Source organism: Symphalangus syndactylus, chromosome 19 (assembly GCF_028878055.3).
Source record: "Symphalangus syndactylus isolate Jambi chromosome 19, NHGRI_mSymSyn1-v2.1_pri, whole genome shotgun sequence".
In the NCBI taxonomy this organism is placed as follows: Eukaryota; Metazoa; Chordata; class Mammalia; order Primates; family Hylobatidae; genus Symphalangus; species Symphalangus syndactylus.
Window position 1 is genome coordinate 49,144,759 of NC_072434.2, and position 24,536 is coordinate 49,169,294.

At 35.7% G+C, this 24,536-nt stretch overlaps 1 protein-coding gene and 1 non-coding gene across 2 annotated transcripts in view; one reads left to right on the forward strand and one right to left on the reverse strand.

The window, feature by feature from the left end:
• EFCAB7 (EF-hand calcium binding domain 7) overlaps positions 1 to 24,536 on the reverse strand; it is a 52,199-nt gene that overhangs the window by 18,182 nt on the left and 9,481 nt on the right. The window contains exons 4-9 of the mRNA XM_055234655.2: positions 23,932 to 24,018; positions 23,017 to 23,212; positions 22,450 to 22,571; positions 10,348 to 10,489; positions 4,215 to 4,324; positions 534 to 691 (exon numbers count right to left, since the gene is read on the reverse strand). Of these exons, the coding sequence (XP_055090630.1) occupies positions 534 to 691; positions 4,215 to 4,324; positions 10,348 to 10,489; positions 22,450 to 22,571; positions 23,017 to 23,212; positions 23,932 to 24,018 (815 nt within the window). The remainder of the gene's footprint in view (positions 1 to 533; positions 692 to 4,214; positions 4,325 to 10,347; positions 10,490 to 22,449; positions 22,572 to 23,016; positions 23,213 to 23,931; positions 24,019 to 24,536) is intronic.
• LOC129459060 (U7 small nuclear RNA) lies at positions 19,911 to 19,970 on the forward strand. The gene has a single exon (XR_008649871.1). It is a non-coding gene; the product is annotated as a U7 small nuclear RNA (small nuclear RNA).

Genomic DNA, 24,536 nt, shown 5'->3' on the forward strand with positions numbered 1-24,536 from the left:
ACATATAACGCTGGGTGTGGTGGCTCATACCTATAATCCCAGCACTTTGAAAGGTTGAGGCAGGATGCTCACTTGAGGCCAGGAGTTTGAGACCACCCTGAGCAACACAGCCAGACTCCCATCTCTTTAAAAAAAAATTAGCCAGGCATGCTGGCAAGCACCTGTAATCCCAGCTACTGCTACTCAGGAGGTTGAGCTGGGAGGATCACCTGAGCCCAGGAGTCTGAGGCTTCAGTGAGCTATGATTGTGACAGTGTACTCCAGCCTGGGTAACAGAGCAAAACTCTGTCTCTACCAAAAAAAAAAATAAAGTTCCCACATATAAGTGAGATCATGCAGTATTTATCTTTCTGTGCTTGGCTTATTTAACTTAGCACAACATCCTCCAAGTTCATACAGGTTGTTCACAAGAGTTGAATTGGTGAATTAGAATCTGAGGATGGGGGTGGGAGCTGGCCAAAGGGAGTAACACAGGCTATTAACATCTATCCAGTCTAGATGTTATAATTCTAACATTAATAAACGAAACTTACTTAAATTCCTTTGTAAGGAATAATTCCCCTGTTTCATCTCTATATACAAGTTGGGCTTCATCTGTTACCGGTTTTATTTTTTTCCTCAGCCTACAGCCAGTTGTGGAAGGAATTAACCAGTAAATTCCAGGTCCTAGTTCACCAGTCCATCCAAACACCTTTTCTCAAAACAATGAAACAAAACAATCATTATTCTTAATTTTTTCATCTTTTAATTTAAACCTTTTAATATTTCTTCTGAAAGGGACACATTAGAAATGATTTTTAAATCAATATATACAAATTCTATATAGTCCTATCAGTCTTTTTACAGGTTTCAAATTCTTTTTGTTAATGGTAATCCCATTATGAGACCATTAGATATAGCAGTTCTTTATATATTTTTGAAACAAATGCCTAAAACTGTAACAGGTAAGTTATATATCTTCTAAATCTTCCCCAATAATCTTCAAAAATATCTATGATGCAAACACCTTCAACAGGAAGCAAAGATAAATCATAGGGTAATTTTTTAATGCAAACACTGAGCTCCTTTCAAAAAAAGTAATAATATTCTAGATTATGGTTTCCTAATTTGATTCAAATATAAATATATGATATCTAAATCAGATTTCAATGACATAAAATAAAAATTAAATATATTTTGAAGCGGTTTAGTATTTGTATAAATTAACCACATTTGTAAGAGCTCAATTATGTGGATGAAAGCACTGGAATTTCACTTTTTTTAATGTAATATGGACTATAAAACAAGACGCAGAATCCCAAATAAACCAGCTTTATATGAAATTCTGTTTCCTATCAAATGTTGGATATTTATCAGGGGTACCAGAACATTTGTATAGGAAAACATTTTATTCTCCAGTTCTATAAAAGAAAGCAGGCTGGGCACGGCAGTTCATGCCTGTAATCCCAGCACTTTGGGAGGCCGAGGTGGGTGGATCATTTGATGTCAGGAGTTTGAGACCAGCCTGGCCAACATGGTGAAACCCTACCTCTACTAAAACTACAAAAATTAGCCGGGCATGGTGGCGGGCGCCTATAATCCCAGCTACTTAGGAGGCTGAGGCAGGAGAATCACTTGAACCCGGAGGTGGAGGTTGCAGGGAGCCAAGATTGTGCCACTGTACTCTAGCCTGAGTGATAGAGCGAGACTCTGTCTCAAAAAAAAAAAAGAAAGAAAGAAAGCAAATGGTATCTCTCTATGTACCTCCTAAGAGCTTTTTGGAGCCCAAAGATTTCCTATAAAAGCTAGCAGCTGTCTCTGTTAAATATATTAAATCTAAACAATTCTTAGTTGTGTGTAAAAGCTAAGTAAAAGTGCCCTTCAGCACAGACTAACCCAAGAGTATCCTTTCAGGTATTATGTCCAAAAATTCCTTTTAAAACCCAGGTATAAGGCCAGACACGGTGGCTCATACCTATCATCCCAGCACTTTGGGAAGCCAAGGTGGAAAGATTGCTTGAAGCTAGGAATTGGAGACCAGCCTGGACAACATAGCGAGATCCCATCTCTAAAAATAACAACAATAATAATAATGCATCTATAGTTCTAGCTACTTGAAATGCTAAGGCAAGAAGATCATTTTCACCCAGGAGTTCAAGGTTACAGAGAATTGTATCACTGCACTCCAGCGTGGGCTACGGAGTGAGACCCTATCTCTAAATAAATAAACAAACAAACAAACAAAAAACAACTTAGGTATATTTTAGGTCATTCTGGAGACTCATATACAAAATAATGTTGCTCATCTAAGTTCCGGGTTTAGTTCCATTTCTGTCCTGGCAACTCAGAGAAATCGTAATCTTCTTAAGGTCACCAGGTCCTATTTTGATACAAGAAGAAATCCAATATAACCGAAAGTCATTTTTAAGACTAAATGTTGGCCAGGTGTGGTGGCTCAAGCCTGTAATCCCAGCACTTTGGGAGGCCAAGGCAGGACGATCATGAGGTCAAGAGATCGAGACCATCCTGGCCAACATGGTGAAACCCTGTCTTTACTAAAAACACAAAAATTAGCTGGGCATGGTGGCACACGCCTGTAGTCCCAGCTACTTGAGAGGCTGAGGCAGGAGAATCGCTTGAACGCGGGAGGCGGAGGTTGCAGTGAGCAAGATCGCACCACTGCCCTCCAGCCTGGTGACAGAACGAGACTCCGTCTCAAAAAAAAAAAATAAAACTAAATGTTTATCAAATCTATCCTTTGAAAAGCATAACCTTTGAAATTGGCCAGATGTAGACTCAGGAGTGAAAAACCAGATCTTGCTGCTTCCTAATATATATTATCCCATGATCCTTCCTTATCTCCACACGTAACCTAGCACTGCCACTGTGGATGGCAAATGGAAAGTTTTTTCATGGGCTCAAAACTCATCTATAAGAAAATAATTGTGAAAGTATAATACAAATAAAAAATCCTTTGTAAATATAACATATTACGGATAAACAGAAGCCTATAAAGAGGTAAATAGAAACTCATGCAAACTCTATTATAATTTTGCTATATACTAATTTTTTTACACATGCAATCTCATAAGAAAGTAATTTTACCTAAAACAGTGGAAACAGCTATTGTTTTAGACAATGCTTTATCTTGAACTTAACTTTGCAGTCAGTTCTGAAGGAGAGTTTAGTCAAAACATTAACTTCAGCCAATTTTATTTGTTTCTTGCCTATTCTTGTCTGTAAGGAAGCCTACAAAAAAGACTTTTATATAACATTCTATCAGGGAAATGTTTGTCTGTCATTGAGCCTATATAAAGATTAAATATGATATTGCAGTAAGCCCTTGAATAGTGTTATTTCTGTTGTTGTGTAGCAGATGTATTTTGTAGTCCTCATAAAATAAATAGCCACATTTATGTATCGGCCTCACATATTTGGCCTCTGAGTAAATATATAATTAGAAAAGATCAGAACAACCCCATGGGCAACATATAAAAACATTTAAAAGCATTTCTTCATATCAATCTATTTTTGAACCTTATAAAATAAGTCAAGCCTGAGGATAGTAATCTTAAGTTTTTCTGTTTTGCAGTAGTAACACAAGTAAGACAAACATCTACAGCAGCTTTTCCAAAGTCTTGAATTGCTCGCATTTAGGGAAAAAAATGTACTGGCATCAACCTTTTTTATTGAGTATATCAAACGTTCACACATGAGGCATCAGGGCGTTTAGAAAAGATGAAAGTAAGGTACAGTATTATACAACTTAAAAGGTATGAGCCAAGACTCAAGACTGCCAACCAATCCTCAATTCTTTATTTAAATTTTTTTTAGAGACAGGGTCTTGTTATGTTGCCCAGGCTGAAGCGCAGTGACTATTCACAGGCACAATCATAAAATAATACAGCTTCGAACTCCTGGGCTCAAGTAATCCTCCTGCTTCAGTTTCCCAAGTAGCAGGAACTTCAGGTACATGCCACCATGCCCAGCTCCTATCCTTAATTCTTAAGAAATCGCAGCAAACGAGAAAAAATCCTTATAATTAAATTAAGTATTTAATTTAATTTAATATGATTAAATTAAAAATACATAATATCTATAGTGTTTAAGTGCTGTTTATACCTTAATTGGAAGGTATATGAAAGCTTAAAAAATAAAATATAGAAACATACTTTCCCCAAACTGCAGTTCATACTATATTTAAAAATTAAACATTAGAAAATAAATATGTATACTTCTCTATTTCGTAGTTCGGTAAAACACACAAGCTGTAGATTTGCTTGACTCTCATTTTCCTTGAGAATATACAAGGCAGTATCAACGGATAACCAAGGGGATGGTTTTCCTACAAACAAAAAAAAAAGCCCAAACACCTTAAAATAAGCAATCACTATCTATTCTTTCCTACGTAAAAAATAAGTTACTAGTTTCTTCTTGGATATTTTCTTTAGAAATACATATTCCATTTTTTTTTTCAAGATGGAGTCTCAGTTGGTCACCCAGGCTGGAGTGCAGTGGTGCGATCTTGGCTCACTGCAACCTCCGCCTCCCGGGTTCAAGCGATTCTCCTGCTTCAGCCTCCTGAGTAGCTGGGACTACAGGCATGTGCCACCACATCCAGCTAATTTTTGTATTTTTAGTAGAGACAGGGTTTCACCATGTTGGCCAGGATCGTCTCGATCTCCTGACCTCATGATCCACCTGCCTGAGCCTCCCAAAGTACTGGGATTACAGGTGTGAGCCACCGTGCCCGGCCCATATTCCATTTTTATATGTAAACATGGTAGCATTTGCAATAAGGCACAAACCTAAATACAGCAACCTTGTGAGAAACATTTTCTATATACTCACTTTCTAAAAATCATAACTTTTCTTGAACTCATCAAAAGCTGAGGTTGCAGGGCAACCAATTACCCTGAAATCCAAGGAAAAACAGACATTTTCAGAAAAAAAAATAGGATTTAAGCATGGCTTACCTGTGGTGGAGCACACAAGGAAGAGATGTCAGACATCTATGTGCTGACAACCCCAGAATTTATATCTTTAGGATCTTTCCTCTGAATGTTAGACCCATGTAACTGTGGATTTCACATTTCTACCTGGATTCCTATTTCCAAAACTGGATTTCCCTAGTCTCTTTAAAACGCTGCCCATCTCAGTTAATGGTAACTCATTCTTTCCAGTTGCTCAGGTCAAAAATCTTGGAATCTTCTTTAACTCTTTTCTTTTCTCACATACCAAGACCAATCCTTAGGAAATCCTATGGTTCTGCCTTCAAAATATACCCAGAATCTCTACTACCCCCTCTCCCACCAACATCCTGGTTCAAACCATTGCCAGTCCTCTTCCAGAATTCTACAATAATGTCCCAGCTGGATTCCTTGCTTTCTCCTGCGTATCCTTCCATCTACTTTCTTTTTTTTAAAATGTTTCAAATCTATTTTTAATGTTGCTTGTCAAACATTAACATTTTCACACTTCCAGAAATGACATTAATAAAAATATAAACAAATTGATATAAAAATCTGTGTAGAGTAAGCTAGAATTTACAAACTCTTAATAAAAGGTGTATTTAAGCTTTTTCAATTATGGGACAACAAATAATAGACTTCATTGCTTGATACTAAAATGGTATTTTTGACTAATCACAAGGAAACTTAAACTACTGTATACTTATAATCATAGGTATTCAGTCCAAACAGGAAAAAAAGTTTTAGTGGTACTATGAGAACCTGTATCTCTGAAATGTTAGCTCCATAAGTGTAAGCACTCCCAAAGATTATAAGATAATAAAATGTGGAAAAAGGCAAACTATGGGGCAATTTAAAGTTTCTACCACTTCCTAAAGATTTTCTTGAATAGAATCATTCGTGCTAAGTGGATAAAAGTTACAAATTACAAAAGAAAGATACAGAATACATCCAATAACAAATTAATCAGACTGAGGAATATTTAGTGTAAAACTGGCTTAAAATTTTTTGTCAGCAGAATTTCTCAACATCTAACCCTATAGCAAATAATACAAATAACAAGGAGATTCTTCAAGCAGTTGGCATTTCTTCAAAACACAAGGGTCCAATTATAAGAAAAACATCACATTATTCAAAGTCCTACAGAATTAGAGGAGGATCTGTACTACTCATGTTTTTGTATAAATTCCATGATTTATCAATAAATAAACCCAAAATATAAATTATAAACATTTAATTTCAGTATAATGTAGACAAAAACAGCAGCTAACTTGTCATCTTTCACAGTAATTTTAACGTAAAAGGTTTAAACATTTATTTTGCCAATATATTTTTCACTGCATATAGGCTTAAAAAAAAAAGACAATGGAAGTTGTAAGTAATCCCTTGACATGTGTAAAATAAAATTTTTAGTAGATGGGAATGTATTGATGATAGTCTCTTATTTCTTCTCCTAGATATGCAAGTGATATATCTAAATACTTACTAGAGCCAAATCTATCTCAAAAGTTTAGGTCATTTTTTTTTCCTTTTTGATAGTATTGAATGAGAAATAACACTTTAAATAAAACTTTTTCCATGAGGAAGGTACAGTAATTACCCACCTCCTGGATACTCTCCTGTAGTCCTCTGAGTGAGCTCCAAACTCAATCCATACTCCAAGTAACAGACTTAAGATGTTCAATATTGGAACTCTTTGGCATCAATTAAAAAAGAAACCTTGGTAAAAGCAGAATTTACAAACATTTTGTTCCTTGCAGTACACCTTTCAAAAGACATCTTCATCAAATAGGTAAGAAAGGTAAGAATTGCTGAGCTAAGTAGAGGTCTCTTTTATTATGGTCTTCATTCTATCATTATTAAACCTTAATCTCATGTCATGTTCCAATGCATTATGTGAGTATTCAGTCAAAGAAGTAAGGCTGTTCTCCAGAATTGGTTCTCCGCTACAGGTCAAAACCGACTGCGCCAGCCTTGGTGAAGCTCCACCGACTGCCCTTTGCTCCAGGTAATTTTTGGCGATTTTTAAAGTAATTTTTCCGGCGGAGTCATAGTGGCCTATACTCTCAGATAGGTTATCCTGTCTCTCCCGCTAGATTGATGAGATCAGGCATTACTCGAAAATGGCGCCGAAAGCGCTGAGGCTCGTCATTCAAATTCGTTAGAGCCAACCCCGCCTTCCATCTGCTTTCAATACAGTAACCTAACTGCTCTTGCTAAAATACAAGTCAGCTTATGTCCTGCCTTCTACTCAAAACCCTCTAATAGAGGAGAGACTTGGGAGAATATTGCTCCTTTCCTAACAATAAGAAAAAGTTAATGAACTACAAAATCACAACTTTTCTTGATCCCATCAGAGCTGGGGTTACAGGGCAACTATAAGCTTAAAATCCAAGGAAAGACAGATCTTTCTCAGGAGAGACGAGATGCAAGCACTGGCTTACCCGTGGTGGAGCAGAGAAGGAAGAGATGTCAGGTACCATACAAGTAGAAGAAGAAGAAAGAGGGCAGAAGAAATATTTGAAGAAATAAGGCAGAGGATTTTCTAAAAATAATGAAAGGCAACAAGCCACATATCCAAGAAGCTCAGAGAACCCCAAGCAGGATTAATACCAAAAAAAAAAAAAAAAAAAAAACCCAGGCAATAGCATCAACAACAAAAACAAAAACTACCTAGACACACATTCAAACTGCTGAAAATGAAAGATTAAGATAAAATCTTGACCTTATATATGGGGACTAAAACTCACAAAAAACGTGGGGGAAACCTCATTTCTCTGATCAAAAGTCCAAGTCCTAATCATGGCAAAAAGAAACCTCTTCCTGATTTTGTCCTTGTTTCTCCCTGGCTTCATCTACTACAACTCTCTCCTCACTTACTCCAACTGAGACACTCTAGCCTCTGTTCTTCTAACACCAGCACACTCTCACAGAGCCTCTGCACAAGAGTATTCTCTCTACCTGGAATGCTCTGCCACCTCCTCCACTCTTCACCCATCCCTTCCAGCCCCATACACCCACAAGGCTTACTCCCTTGCCTTCTGTGGAAGACAGCAAAAACGGCTGTCCCCCTCAGTATCTACAGCCCTTTGCAATGTGACTTTGCAGCTTTTCCATCAAGAGATCAAGTCTATTTCCCCAGCCTATGAATGTGGACTTGCCTTGTGACTTTCTGTAAGCAACAGAATATAACAAAGTAACACTGTGCTGGTTCTGAGCCCAGACCTCAGGAGGTTCTATTGTGCTTCCGCTTTTGTTTTTTTTTGTTTTCAGATCCCTGTTATACCAAGAGGACAGGTCAATGCTAGTTTAGTGAAGGATTATTAAAGATCACATGAGGCTGAGTCAAGTTGTCCCAGCTGGGACTTCCTACATAAGAAAGAACCCAGCCAAGACTAGCAAAGCCAGCCACCAGCTAACCTGTAGCCAACCATAACTGTGTGAGCAAGCCCTTACAAAGAAAAAACAAGCCTGGCTCAGACTAAGAACTAACAGATCTACTGATTCATGAGTGAAGAAATGTTTAATTGTTTTAAGCCACTGAGTTTTGGAGTATTTTTTTATGTAGCAGTTGGTAACTCATACATCTCTTTCAAAGTCTATTTATATGACACCTTCTTAATGAAGCATATACTAAGCACTCAATTTCAATGGCAACCCACATTCCCTCAGCATTCACTATCCTCCATTCCCTCTGATTTTCCCATAACACTTATTACTTTCTACATACCACGTCATTTACTATTTATTATGTTTATTATGTATTGTTTCCCTCACTAAAATTTAAGTTGACGAGGGCAGGGATTTTTGTCTTTTTTGAACTCTAATGTATCCTAAACACCTAAATTGGTATATAAGGCCCTCGATAACTATTTGATAAATAAATGAATAAAGGAATCTTGTTAATAAGAATACAGAGAATTAACAACTACACTGAATTTTCAGGGCTATCTTGATTCCCCTCTCTGAAAAATAACTATTGTTATTGTCATTTAAAAGTATCATCTGCCAAACATTACACGTATCCCACAAGAGATGCAGTGAAAACTTTCAAAATCTCTACTTTAGGAGGGAAAAAGAATGGGTGGGTGGGAATCCTCTAGTAAGAAAATGCTTGTATGTAAACAGTATAAAAGAAAAATAAATATTGATTTAGAACAACCAACATTAAAAAAGGTTATCTAGGGAAATCACCCTTATAGATAGATATCTTTCATTGCTTAAAAATTATATAACCATTTTAGGCCGGGCGTGGTGGCTCACGCTTGTAATCCCAGCACTTTGGGAGGCCGAGGCGGGCAGATCACGAGGTCAGGAGATCGAGACCACGGTGAAACCCCGTCTCTACTAAAAATACAAAAAAATTAGCCGGGCGTGGTGGCGGGCGCCTGTAGTCCCAGCTACTCGGAGAGGCTGAGGCAGGAGAATGGCGTGAACCCGGGAGGCAGAGCTTGCAGTGAGCCGAGACCGCGCCACTGCACTCCAGCCTGGGCGACAGAGCAAGGCTCCGTCTCAAAAAAAAAAAAAAAATTATATAATCATTTTAGACACTAGAAAAGTATTAATTTTTATCTAGAATATTACCATGAATACAAAGATTATTAATAAATATTGTCTAAGTCACAAAGGGTTTTGAAGGTATTAAAAAATACTTTCAGCTTCATATTGTTCCAAATTATGCCCTTGCAGTATTTCTGTTTGACATATTAATTTTAAAAATTGACAAATGGAAAAAGCTAAGATTAATTAGCATATAAAAACTTAGTTCTGGCTGGACACAGTGGCTCACACCTGTAATCCCAGCCCTTTGAGAGGCTGAAGCGGGCGGATCACCTGAGGTCAGGAGTTTGAGACCAGATTGACCAACATGGTGAAACCCCGTCTCTACTAAAAATACAAAAATATTAGGCGGGCAAGGTTGTGTGCACCTGTAGTCCCAGCTACTCGGGGAGGCTGAGGCAGGAGAATCACTTGAATCCAGGAGGCGGAGGTTGCAGTGAGCCAAGATCGAGCCACTGCATTCCAGCCTGGGCAACGGAGGGAGACTCCGTCTCAACAAAAAAAAAAAAAAAAAAAAAAAAAAAAGTTAGTTCTATATTATGAGGAAACCCGTTAACATTTTTTTTCTTTTATTTTCTTCTATCTTAGCTGTAGAAAAGTTTGGAAAAAGTTCTTATTTTTAATAAAACGTGCTTTAAATATATAAAGCAATCTACTTGCTTTTCATAAGATTAACACAGTTCACGTATAGGCCAACATTTTCTTGAAATGTAACCATATGTTTCTTACTTAGGGAGATTATTTTCTTCCCTGACTAGGACTATGGAATACTTACATAAGTACTTTCAAAGAGGGTACAAATCGACATTTTAAAAATATACAAAAAACTTAAACTTGCCTTCAACTTGATTCAGGTTTAACGGCTTAATTGTTAGATAAACCATGGACCTCTGAGCTGTTTGCATCCTGTACTGATGACTAATGATTTCACCATCTTCTTCTAAGAAGAAGCAACCTTTTGATTGCACGTGTTGCCAGTCCTGAAATGAAGGAAAAAAATTATTTCAAACAATATTTGCTAAATGTTTCCAGTATGCATAGTAATAAGGAGAAAATGCAGGGGGATATAAAAGAAATGTCAAATATAATCATTGCTCTCCAGGAATGTGCAACATAGGAGGTAAAAAACAGACATAACAAAATCCTATTATAGGCAGGGCATGGTGGCTCATGCCTGTAATCCCAGCACTTTGGGAGGCCAACGTGGGCAGATCACCTGACCAACATGGAGAAACCCTGTCTCTACTAAAAATACAAAATTAGCCGGGCATGGTGGCACACGCCTGTAATCCCAGCTACTCAGGAGGCTGAGGCAGGGGAATCACATGAACCTGGGAGGCAGAGGATGCAGTAAGCTGAGATCGCACCATTGTACTCCAGCTTGGGCAACAAGAGCGAAACTCCGTCTCAAAAAAATCCAATTATAACTGGCAGTAATATATGGTTAACACAAAAAGATAATTATACATGCAAAAGAATTTACTATAATCTAAGTTCCTAAAATAGTGCCTAACACATTGGCTCAACAAATATTTACCGTCTAACTGATTGGGGTTGGGGGACTGATGTAAACTGAGTGTGCAACTGATGAACTATAGCATGAAGAATAGATAGCATTTCAATAATCAAAAGTTAGGAAAAGATATAAGGTAAAGAAGAAGTAAGAAAAATAAAGTTGGCCGGGCGCGGTGGCTCACATCTGTAATCCCAGCACTTTGGGAGGCTGAGGTGGGCGGATCATGAGGTCAGGAGTTTAACACCAGGCTGGCCAACATGGTGAAACCCTGTCTCTACTAAAAACACAAAATTTAGCTGGGCATGATGATGGGTGCATGTAATTCCAGCTACTTGGGAGGCTGAGGCAGGAGAATCACTTGAACCAGGGAGGCGGAGGTTGCAGTGAGCCGATATCGCACCATTGCACTCTAGCCTGGGCAACAGGGCAAGACTCTGCCACACCACCCCCCCCCCGCAAAAAAAAAAAAAGAAAAATGAAGTATTGAAGAAAAGTAATAAATAAACATGTTGCTTTAATAGAATGAGATTAGTGCTAGGAGCACAGTAAGAAGGAAGAATTAAGGATTGCTAAAAGAAATATATTGAAAGAAAAAATGACTTTAAATGTAATAGCAAAATAATTGTTTCAGTGTAGATAACTAGAAGCATACTGAATAAAAGTTTCACAGCTGGCTGGGAGCAGTGGCTCACGCCTGTAATCCCAGCACTTTGGGAGGCCAAGGCGGGTGGATCACAAGGTCAGGAGTTCAAGACCAGCCTGGCCAACATGGTGAAACCCCATCTTTACTAAAAATACAAAAATTTGCCAGGCATGGTGGCGTGTGCCTGTAGTCCCAGCTAGTCAGGAGGCTGAGGAAGGAGAATTGCTTGAATCCGGGAGGCAGAGGTTGCAGTGAGCCGAGATCATGCCACCGCACTCCAGCCTGGGTGACAGAGTGAGACACTGTCTCAAAAAAAAAAAAAAAGACTTTCGCCGGACGCGGTGGCTCATGCCTGTAATCCCAGCACTTTGGGAGGCCAAGGCAGGCGGATCACAAGGTCAGGAGATCAAGACCATCCTGGCTAGCACAGTGAAACCCTGTCTCTACTAAAAATACAAAAAAATTAGCCGGGCATGGTGGTGGGCGCCTGTAGTCCCAGCTACTCGGAGAGGCTGAGGCAGGAGAATGGCGTGAACCCGGGAGGCGGAGCTTGCAGTAAGCCGAGATCGCGTCACTGCACTCCGGCCTGGGTGACAGAGCGAGACTCCGTCTCAAAAAAAAAAAAAAAAAGTTTCACAGCTACAGAACAATGCTGATGAATATAAAATATCACTTTTGAGAAAGACTTTTCTATATTGGCTTTACCATTTCTTGGTCTAGCCACATCCCTTCTTGTCTGAATATATGGGATCTCATAACTAGAAATGAGTAAAACTTGGCTAGCCACGGTGGCTCACACCTGTAACCCCAACACTTTGGAAGGCCGAGGCGGGTGGATCACTGGAGGTCAGAATTTCAAGACCAGACTGGCCAACATTGGCAAAACCCCATTTCTACTAAAAATACAAAAATAGTCGGGCGTGGTGGTGCACACCTGTAATCCCAGCTACACCAAAGGCTGAGGCAGGAGAATCGCTTGAACCCGGGAGATGGAGGTTGCAGTGAGCCGAGATCGTGCCATTACACTCCAGCCTGGGAAACAGCGAGACTCTGTCTCAAAAAAAAAAAAAAGAAAAGAAAAGAAAAAAGAAAAGAATAAAACTTGAAAATGGCATCTTGGACACAAAGTAGAAGATTCTTTATTGAAGTTACGAGAAATTGTGTCATTACCATAGCTATGTGCAAAAATGCTTTTCACTTTATTATTAGTAGGCTTGCCTACCTGAAATGTAAGTAAGAATATTTAGATAATAAGTTTAAGGCTTTAATAATATTGATAACTACTGAAAAGGTATATGCTAGCTCTATAACAATAACATCATAAATGTTTTCTAATTCATTATAGAAAGATTTATTATGGTACTGCAAAGGCAAAAATAATTTACATTGAGATCGGTTTCATGCTCACATTTTTAAAAGAAGACTAAATTATCCTAACATATTTACATCTCATTTTTCTATTTAATGTCATAATTATTTTCATATTTTATTAAAAATCTCTATAATTCTAATGCCCTAGATTTTCATGTAATCCTTTCTAATACTGACCTTATGTAGAAACCTATTTTTTACATTTTAATAAACACTGCTTTATGTTCTGCATTTAAAATTTAATTTTATATCCAAAATATTTTGCTGTTGAAAACGAATAAAGCTAGAGGACTCATACTTTCTGATTTCAAAACTTACTACAAAGATACAGTAATCAAAATGGTGTGGTACTAGCATGAAAACAGACAAATAGAACAACAGAATAGAATGGATAGCCCAGAAATAAATCCTTGCCTATATGGTCAAATGATTTTCAACAAGGGTGCCAAGATCATTCAATGAGGGCAAGGACAGTCTTTTCAACAAATGAGGCTGCGAAAACAATATCCATCTGCAAAAGAATAAATTTGGGCTCTTATCTTATGCAATACGTAAAAATTAACACAAACTGAAGACCTAAATATGCTAAAATTATAAAACTCTAAGAAGAAAACATAGGGGAAAGCTGACGCTGGATCTGGCAATGGTTTCTTGGATATGACAAAAGCACAAGCAACAATCAAATAAACTGGAATTCATCAAAATTAAAAACTTTTGTCCATCAAAGGACACTACCAACAGAATGAAAAGGCAATTCATGAAATGGGAGAAATTATTTGCAAATCACATATACAAAAAGGGATTAATATTTAGAGCATATAAAGAACTCCTACAATTCAACAACAACAAAACAAATCACCAGATTTTTTAAATGGGCAAAGGAATCATCAAATGATCATCTCTCTAAAGAAGATATATAGAAGGCCAATAAGCAAATGAAGAGATACTCAACATCACTAATCATTAAGGAAAGACAAATCATAACCTCAATGAGATACCACCTCACACCCATTAGGATACCTATTATCAAAAAAACAGAAAATGACAAGTGTTGGTGAGTATGTGGAGAAACTGGAACCCTTGTGCATTGTTGATAGGAACATAAAATGCATAAAATGGTGAAGTCATTGTGAATAATAGTATGGTAATTTCTCAAAAAAGCAAATCTAGAATTCTATATGATCTAGCAATTCCAGCTTCTGGGTATAGAACCAAAAGAATTAAAAGCAGAGACTCAAACAGGTATGTATGACAATGTTCATAGCTGCTCACAATAGCCAAAAGGTAGAAACAACCCAAATGTCAATTGACAGAAAAACAGATAAACAAAATGTGGTAAATACATACAAGGGAATATTATTTAGTCTTAAAAAGGAGTAAAATTCTGGCACATGCTATACATGAATGAGTCTTGAAGACATTATGCTAAGTGAAATCAGCCAGACACAAAAGGACAAATATTGTATGATTCCACTTATATGAGGTACCTACAGTGGTCAAATTCAGAGAGACAGAAAGTAGAATAGTGGTTGCCAGGGGCTGTGGGGAGGGGGAAATGGGGAGTCATTGTTTAATGAATAGAGTTCCAGATGAAAAAGTTCTGGAGATGTATGGTGGTGGTAGTGATGGTTGTACAACAGTGTGAATGTACTTAGTGATACAGAACTGTATACTTAAAAATGAGTAAAATGGTACATTTTATGTTTTGTATATTTTATCACGGGACAAACCATTTTGCTATGCAATATTCACAATTTCAATTTAAATGATTCTAGGATTAAAAATTGAGTTGGGGCTGGGCATGGTGGCTCACTCCTGGAATCCCAGCACTCTGGGAGGCCAAGGTGGGTGGATCACCTGAGGTCAGGAGTTCAAGACCAGCCTGGCCAACATGGTGAAACCCCATCTCTACTAAAAATACAAAAACTAGCCGGGTGTGGTGGTGGGCACCTGTAGTCCCAGCCTCAGGAGGCTGAGGCAGGAGAATTGCTTGAAACCGGGAGGTGGAGGTTGCAGTGAGCTGAGATCGTGCCACTGCATTCCAGCCTGGGTAACACGGAAAAACTCCATTTAAAAAAAACAAAAACATTGAGTTGGTATACCATTATTTAGTTAACTATTTCTAAAATGTTAAGACATTTAGGTCATTTCTAATTTCTTATCACAACATTAATAGAATACTGTTTTGTCAAAATGTTTTTCTTCTGATGAATCATTTCCTTGAGAAGAACTTCTAGGCAAAAATGTATGTATATTCTTAAGGCTATTGACATGTGTTCCCATACTGCTTTATAAAACAGTACTGCCAATTTTACAATACCACCAATGGTATATAATGTAATAATTTTACCATTATTTGGTTAGTATTGTTTTATTGTGAAAAAAATTGGGTGATGTGGGATGATTTCATAAGCAAGGTGTGGGTACATAAAGCATTCATTATGGTATTCCATATATTTGTATATGCCTCAAGTATTTGATAGTAAAAATGGTATTGTAGTAACTTCTGCATTAATTTGAATTTGATTATTAATACTAAGGCTGAACATTTCCCTCATGTGTTTATTATTTTTTCTTTTGTATAAATTACCCATTCTCCTATTCTCATAACTCTATTGCAGACTTAGCATTTTTCTTACATATTTTAATAAATTATTTTGACTATTTTAGATATTAACCACTCTGTGAGTGTTAATGAATGTATTTTCTCTATTTCCTTTTATTTTCATTTTGGTTATTTCTCAATTTATACAAGTTTTCTGTTTTTATCTTTATCTTTTCTTTGGAAATTTCTTCTTAAACTGCATTTTAAGATTCTATCTTTATAAACTGAACCGTACTCAAGCTTTCAGTCAGTCATTAATCACCTGCACTGTCACACCTTTGGGGTATACAAGATATGTGTATTTTTAATTCTAAGAAATTAAGATGTGACCTTAACTTACTGAAATTTATCTTTTTAAGTATATTGCCCATGACAGAAACAAGTCATTATCTATGATATTTCAACAACATCCCTACGAGGCAGTATGGGGTAGATATGAATTAGTCATTTTAATAAACAGAAAAATTGAGGTAGCCAGAGGTTACATGGGTTCAGAGTTTTATAAGGAGTTTGTAGCAATATTAGGTCTAGAGTCCAAGACCTTTGGCCTCTACATTTAGACCATGTTTCTAAAAGAAAATGTACTCAGGGTACGAATTCAAATTTTTTATTATCTGTGATACAATGAGGTTCAAACTTGGGCTTGTAGCAGAAGCTGAAGTTCAACTATTTTTTTTTTTTTTTTTGAGATGGAGTCTCGCTCTGTCACCCAGGCTGGAGTGCAGTGGCGCCATCTCGGCCCACTGCCACCTCCACCTCCCAGGTTTAAGCAATTCTCCTGCCTCAGCCTCCCGAGTAGCTGGGATTACAGGGGCTTGCCACCATGCCCAGCTAATTTTTTGTATTTTTAGTAGAGACGGGGTTTCACTATGTTGGCCAGGCTGGTCTCAAACTCCTGACCTCAAGTGATCTGCCCACCTCGGCCTCCCAAAGTGTTGGGATTACAGGCGTGAGCCACTGCACCTGGCCCAAGTTCCACTATTAATGATGAATAATGATACACAGACTTTCATTTAGCTTCCCTGTAAAGCTCTTGGATGGGCATATATATGGACTAACATCAGATGCTGGCATTATCTCAGACCCAATTGCCATTAATATAATCAACACGACCTCGGATGGTGCTGACTGCTAAAGAATAGAAATGAAAGAAATGTTATACAGTATTTAGACAAGTTACACTTTGAGACAGTTTGAATTATGATTCTGACATTAAATGGAAAACATTTAAATGCTTTCAATCAGTTTTGATTGTAGCATCAGATGGAATTTCATCCAATGTATTTTATATATTTTATATTTACCTATTTGGAATGGTAAAGGATAATACTTTAGAATTACAGACGTGTAACAGTAGAAGAAATCTAAAAAGCAATCTAGTCCAGACTTCTCTTCTGATTGACAAAAGGGTCTGAAAAATAAAGTGATATATGTGAAAAGCTATAGTTCTCAATTGACTGCAGAACTAGAACCAAAATCTAGGTCTCCTTTCTCTCCAGTGTGTAAGTTATATTCTAAGTTCTGTTCTATTTCACATTTAAATATCTGCAGTGTTTTTTAAGCCAGTTTTTAAAATAAACTTTATGAATATATCATTACAATAAAGTATGGTAAGGCATTATCATTCGGGATTCCATACATTTAAGTGTTAAGATAAACTTAATTATTTGGTTTTCTTACTTTAAAAATGTAGAATTTAGTAGCTGCAAAATTTCTTACATTTGTACTGTAATCATCAGCACAGCAGCCCTACCCCCAGCTTTAAAAAAATGGTTAAATTAAGCTTTAAAAGATAATGTACTTTGCCTGGTACATTGGTAGTAAAGATAATTTGTGCCATTTAGGAAACTCAAAGATGGAAGAATTTTTCGATGTGCTGATGCTACCTCTGGGGCACTGCCACAGATTAACAGGACATGCCTTTATAAAATTTAACTGGGGAGCAAGTTAAACATTTTTATTATAAGTCTTTCCTAAGTTCCATGTCTAGAAAATAATGCTATAATAGAAGAGAATTTGTGAGTTTCTTTGGAAAGACAGCCAAACTACATACTATAACATTAAATATGGATTAATATAGCTGGAAAATGGTAGAACAACAGTTATTAAAGTAAGACAAATACCACATTATTTATATCAGCCAAACTTCAATGTAATAAATAGATCAATTTGAATTCTAAATAACTTCGCTAAGAGAACTTATAGCTCCTACTGTTCAAAAGGAAACATTCAACTTAAGATCTGCCAGAGTTATTAAACATACAATGCTTATTCAACTTAAAATTTCCTTTCAAGGCTGGGTGCAGTGGCTCATGCCTGTAATCCCAGCAGTTTGGGAGGCCGAGGTGGGCAGATCACGAGGTCAGGAGTTAGAGACCGCCTGGCCAATATGGTGAAACCCTGTCTCTACTAAAACTACAAAAATTAGCCAGGCGTGGTGGTGCACGCCTGTAGTCCCAGCTACTCGGGAGGCTGAGGCAGGAGAATCACTCGAACCTGGGAGGCGGAGGTTGCAGTGAGCCAAGATGGTGCCACTGCATGCCAGCCTGGGCAATAGAGTGAGACTCCATCTCAAAAAAATATATATATATATCCTTTCAAACAGACTTTCAATCATACAAAGCTTTTTCTCTAGGACCTAGACTAAAATGTTATGAACTAAAAGAAAAAATTACTGACAAATTGGCTGGCTCATTCAAATAAATCAATTTGAAAGGATTACAGATTAAGCTGACAGTTTGAGTATTAAGAGAAAAATGAAAGAAGGTTGAGTTTTGAAAATAATTTTAGAATAAGAGTAAGAAATTCCACGTATGATATAATTTTTTGACATTATAAAGCAGAAATAAAATAATAGCTTGTAATTCTTATATAGGGCATGAGGTGGTGCTGTATTCTATCAATTCAGGTAAATTCATATAAGTGCAAACTGAACTGTTATTTCCTTTATTTGTCATATACGAATTACACTTATTTTCATTCACAATATATAAGGAAATGCTGAAAAGTACAAAACCAAATACTAAAGCAAAAAATTCTAGTTATCAAAACAAATATATCAGTATAGTCACATTTTTCTTGGAACACTGTAGTGAATGAAAATGATTTGTTTTAACATACAAATTCTGTATTATTAAAATTTTCAGTGAGAAAGAATTATTAGGCAGTAGATCTGCCATAGATTTAGTCAGAGGAGGAACTCATCACTATCATTATCATCGCTATTGTTTTTTATAAAGATTTCCTATGTCATATACTTATTAGGAAGCTATTTGCTTTGCGGTATGATAAGACAGGTAGGTAACCAGTTGTTACACTTTTTGTTATTAAATAATTGTAAACTATACATACTTAAAACATAAAAGGTTAAATAGATAATTTATGAAGGGTAAAATTGATGTGGGCTGAAACCTAATTGACAGGTTGAATTGATCAACATTTTGAAAATGTGAGAAACTTATAAGAAAATTACTATCTGGAGCTTTCACAAAAATTAACAGATAATGAACCATTTGGAATTTCAAATGTTTATATTTGTATTGCCATATATAGACATACATATAACATAAAAATGGTATACAATGTAGATACTATATGTTTTGACATTTATAATATGTAGGTTGTACAACATATGTGTGTGATGTGTGTGCATATGTTGGACTATATATATGTATAAAACATAAATGTAGGCATACTCTAAGAATCTGAATATAGGAAGTATTGCATCTCTGGAGTTTACAACTGATAGTCTGGGGCTTACTCTAATTCTAGACATGACTGGTCTTAGCAAGAAAGGTGAAGCTATTTCTCTCTGAAAGGAAAATTCCTGACATTCCTTGACCATCACAGAACCTAAGTAAATGGACAGAATTCAGGATTTTAAAAAGAATAATAATATAGTAACTAAGTATGACCAATAGAAAGTAATATATGTATAGTACCTGTAAGGATCTTATTTTCCTTTTGTAATTCAAGTCCTTTACCAATTGTGTGGTTTTATGGTTTAAAACACAGCTTACCCTTACCTATCACAACAATTTTCTAATTTCTGAAAAGTCCCTCCTTCTCTGTCCCAATTCCACACTTTTCTGTTCCACATGAAGTTGAGATACCCAAACTTGTTTAAAATAAATTTAAAGTATCTGGAAAATTAATTTAACAATCCTTTCAGTAATTTATTCTGTACCTCCACAACCAAGTACTTTTCAGAATGGTTATAAAACCTCAGAAATATATGAAATTTATGAAATAAAAAAAGAAAACTTCAAGTATTACAGTTCTTTTAGAATTTGTCTAGCAGGTTCTCTGTTTTTCCAGAAAACCCCCCAAGAAGAAACAAGACTTAAAGAAAAATGTGGCCAGGCGTGGTGGCTCACATCTGTAATCCCAGCACTTTGGGGGGCCAAGGCAGGCAGATCACTTGAGGTCAGGAGCTTGAGACCAGCCTGGCCAACATGGTGAAACCTCATCTCTACAAAAAACACAAAAATTATCCAGGCATGGTGGCATGCACCTGTAATGCCAGCTACTTGGGTGGCTGAGGGAGGAGAATCACTTGAACCTGGAAGGTGGAGGTTGCAGTGAGCCAAGATCCCACCTGCATTCCAGCCTGGGTGACAGAGTGAAACTCTGTCTTAAAAAAAATGCACAAATAAATAAAGAAAATAAAATAAAAATGTAAACAAAGAACTGAATGCTGCTGAATAACAAAAGGGTCACTTACTTAAAAAAAAATAATTTCAGCTCATCTAAGAAATAGATAGCAAGCAATAGTAGGCAATATCAGGATCAGAAACAAGATATTAAAAGGTAAGATATACAGAGCTATCAATTATTTCCAAAAGACATTACATTTTATATGAAACTCACAGAATTAAAAAGTTGATAGTATGCCCTTTGGTTTTAATCGCTAAATTATCCTAGTACCTTTTACCTAATTCCCAATTATCATCCACACCATTCCTTGATCTTGACTTACATACAAAACTTAAGTAGTCTGTTTGTTAAATAATCGTTATGACTTACAGACTAATTTTGGCATTTTTCTATTACACCTGCCCCTACCTTATTACATTTAAGTACTATCCTAGGCCAAGTTATCATCACTTTATATTTGGAAAACTCTATCGGCCTCTTAGATGGTGTCTCTGAGGTCTCTATATATAATACAACAGTAGATTAACTTTTCTTAAACTATACTTTCATCATGTCATTCCCATACAAGCATCTAGTTATTTCTTAGTTCTATAATAATATTAATACTAGTATTTATTGTCCTTTGTATATAATAAATAGTATTAACATTATTAACACTATTCTTTATTAATGTCCTTGGCATTGTGCTAAATGCTTTACATATGTTTACATACGATTTAAATCTTTCCAAAGCACACTAAATATAATTATTCCCTATTTATGGGTAAGAAAACTGAAACTCTGAAGGGCTGCTGACAAACACACCCAAGGTCACATAGTTATTAAGTGATAACGCTAAGATTCAAGCCCAGGTAGATCTCTATCCAAAACTCTAGATCACTAATCTAATAACATCTAGAACACTGGCACAGAGTAGTCATTCAATAAATATTCGTTGAATAAATGAATGAATAAATACTATGCTACACTACCTTGGTATACTGTTAATAGTCAAATGAAAATTTATATTTTTAAATTCAAGCTCATACTTTACACTAAGCAAAATAACTGGCACACATTACATGCTTAGTGAATATTTGTTGAATTGAATTTTAAAAATTATATTGGTATGAGCCCAACTAATGACACAGAGACAAAGTCTTACTATAATTTAATATAATCCACATTAATATTTATTTATATCTCTCTTTACAGTGGCTAAAATTACATTTATTTGTGCTTTTGAATCAGGTAAACCATAATTATTGAACTAAGTTAATTTTATTAATAATTAATTTAGTTGCAAAATACAAAAAGGTTCCATTGGTGGAAAATAATATTGTTGAAACACTAAATATTGTGTATGAACATGTTGGACATGCACACCAAATTGCTTAGGGTGTATAGATTCCTAAACAGTCTGAACAAAATTCCTTGGAGATAATGTTTTAAAATTTTAATATAGAACAAATGTCACTGCCTAGCAATTTAAAGATATAAGGGACTTCAGAGTTCAATAACAAATACAGAGTTGTTATTTGAAACAAAAATGTGGCTCTTGAGAACAATCAGTTCAGTTTTCTAACAGCAGTTATAGTATGTGGTCATAACCATTTTTTCCCCTTTTACAGAGGTCTCTAGGTGCACATTTTTAATGTATCCTAGCAGTTTCCAGTTAACGTTTTATATTTCTGTAGCTATTATTTTCCGTTGAAAGAAAACTAGTAAAGGTTGAGTCTAGAAAGGGAAAACAAAGAAAGAAGATCAATATTAACACTCTACAAATATTGACTTAGAAAAGTGACTTTGTTGTCATTCTCTCATAGGAATTGAAATTGAATGAATGATTTATTTATAAGAAACACCTATGGTAAATATTTGTTAAACAAAACAAAAAATTTGCTTGCCAAAGTATATAACTTGATGATAATCTACTCATCAAGTTATAAAACTTGAGTGTTACCATTTTCAAACTGAAGACCTTATAAAAATATTCATCATTTTTAATTTAAAAGTATTACACTAGCTTACAGGTAGAAATTACACAGAAAAACCTCAAATTACTGCCATAAACTTTACTGGTTCCCTGTAGACACTGCACAGTTATTAATAAACTTAATGTCAAATTTTTTTCAGAAAAAGTCATCTCTGTTAACTTAAAATACTATACCTTTATTAAATTTGGCTCCGTTAACTTTGAGTTTCGGTTACCATTAGCCCCCATGGTAATTGTGAAAGAAACAGATGTTTTGAACTTCCTGGTTGCTGACAGTAAAGAACTCCTGGTGTCACCTGCAACAAGGAATGATTATTTGGTCTCACATTACGAAAAGTTGTCAATAGGAGTTTTTTCCAAACACAGTGCAGTATAAAAGATCTACTGTATTACTTTGACTCTCTTTGTTCTCCCTATTGAAATAAAGTCAGAAGTTTTATATTTATCAGGCTTTAATGGTCCCTAATTTATGGGCTTCTAATAAGAATTCTTATTTCAATATGTCACTTTTCAGTCTGAAATTTTAGTTTTAATAAAACATAATGAGCATAGCTAAGTCAAGTTCCATAATAAAATTTTACTTCAATAGATTTTTACAGCTAAAAGAGTCTAGAAATAGTAGCTAACAAAAGTTAGATTCTCATTTGTTTTATCACTGATAAGCTGAAATGGAAGGAAAAATTTATCTGAATATGACTCTTCATTTCTGATCAAGAAATTCTTAGTGTTAAAAGTAAATACCTTTATTTGAGAATGTTTCCTGATCAGTTTTTCTTATGATTTTAGGTGATGGTTTTGGTACTTGTGATGGGTCCCTTTCAGCGGACCCTTCGATGTGGTTTCCAAACTGGTGACGCATCAATTTACTGTCAACCTCTAGTTTTTCTAGTGTAGTCTTGAGACACTGCTCATTGGTTGTCATATGTAATTTACAAAACTACAGGAAAAAAAAAAGTCCAGTGGGTAAAACATTCAATCATACATTGGGGAAGAGGAGAAAGCAAATGCACATTAGCAGGCAAGGAATAGACTGATAGATGGAATATATTTCCTATTGATGGTTACGCATTTTATTTTTTTGAATCAGATTGACCAGCCTCAAGTGACCTAGTGAAATGTAGCCGTGATTCAATGAGGAGGTCATACTCTGAGTGAAAATAAAACGTTACACAAGGAGAGGTGATTTATTATTTTTTTTTTTACAAGATGTGTAGACTTGCATTTGTTCACAATAATTTTTATGATTCTTCCACCCCAGAAAAGGTACATTTCTGAGTAGAGTCTCTATGTTTATGTGTGTATCTGTCTGTGTGTGTGAGCACACATGTTATTTAACTTGGTTATATTATTTTTAATGTAGTCATCAGATTGCAATTATGGGACTGGAAAAATTAAATTTCATGCACAATATTTAAGGATGTCATTGCCAATATTAAAAAGATGCATCCCTTTAAAAATAATTTGCTGACATGTTTATTAGTTGACATGTTAACTGATTTAATTGTTTCACAGTGTATACATACATTAAAAATATTGCATGTACACTGTAAATATATACAATTTTTATTTGTCAGTTATACCTTAATAAAGCTGGGGAAAAATAAAAACACTTTTCCGACACAGTATGTAAATTTTCATCAATGTGAGCTTATGTACCTTGATGTAGTCAAATTTGCCATCAGCATTTACATCAGCCAAATTTATTATGGCATTTACTTCTTCTCGAGTCATCTTCTCACCTCTCTGAAAAAAAAAAAAAAAAAACAAGATTTATTTTAAAGCAACATGATTACTACTTTGTTATTCATGGGGATAGTGGAAGCACATTTTAATCTTTTCCACAAGTAAGTTTGAATGTATTACTTCATTATAAATCATGAGTATTATATATAAAGAAAGAATGAGGTGGCTATATAAATTTCACAATTTCATTAAATTTTGTGAAAGTATGCTGAATTTCAGTTTACTAAATAGTAACTACCAACTGAATAGTACAGAGTCAGTTATAATTGCTATTGAGTTTAGGGGAATGACATTTTCTAACATTGTACCAAAAAACAGAATGGATTCCTAATCCCATTTATACTTGGTTTTCCTTTTACTTATCACATATGGAACTATCACTGATTTTCAAAGAGTTCTGGACAGGAACGAATTAAATAGGAGCACAAGGGGATGGTAACATAAGCTCAATTTTATACTTTATCTTTTATTTACAAAGAACATTTCATCCAGAAGGGTTCCTAAGTACTTTATAAATA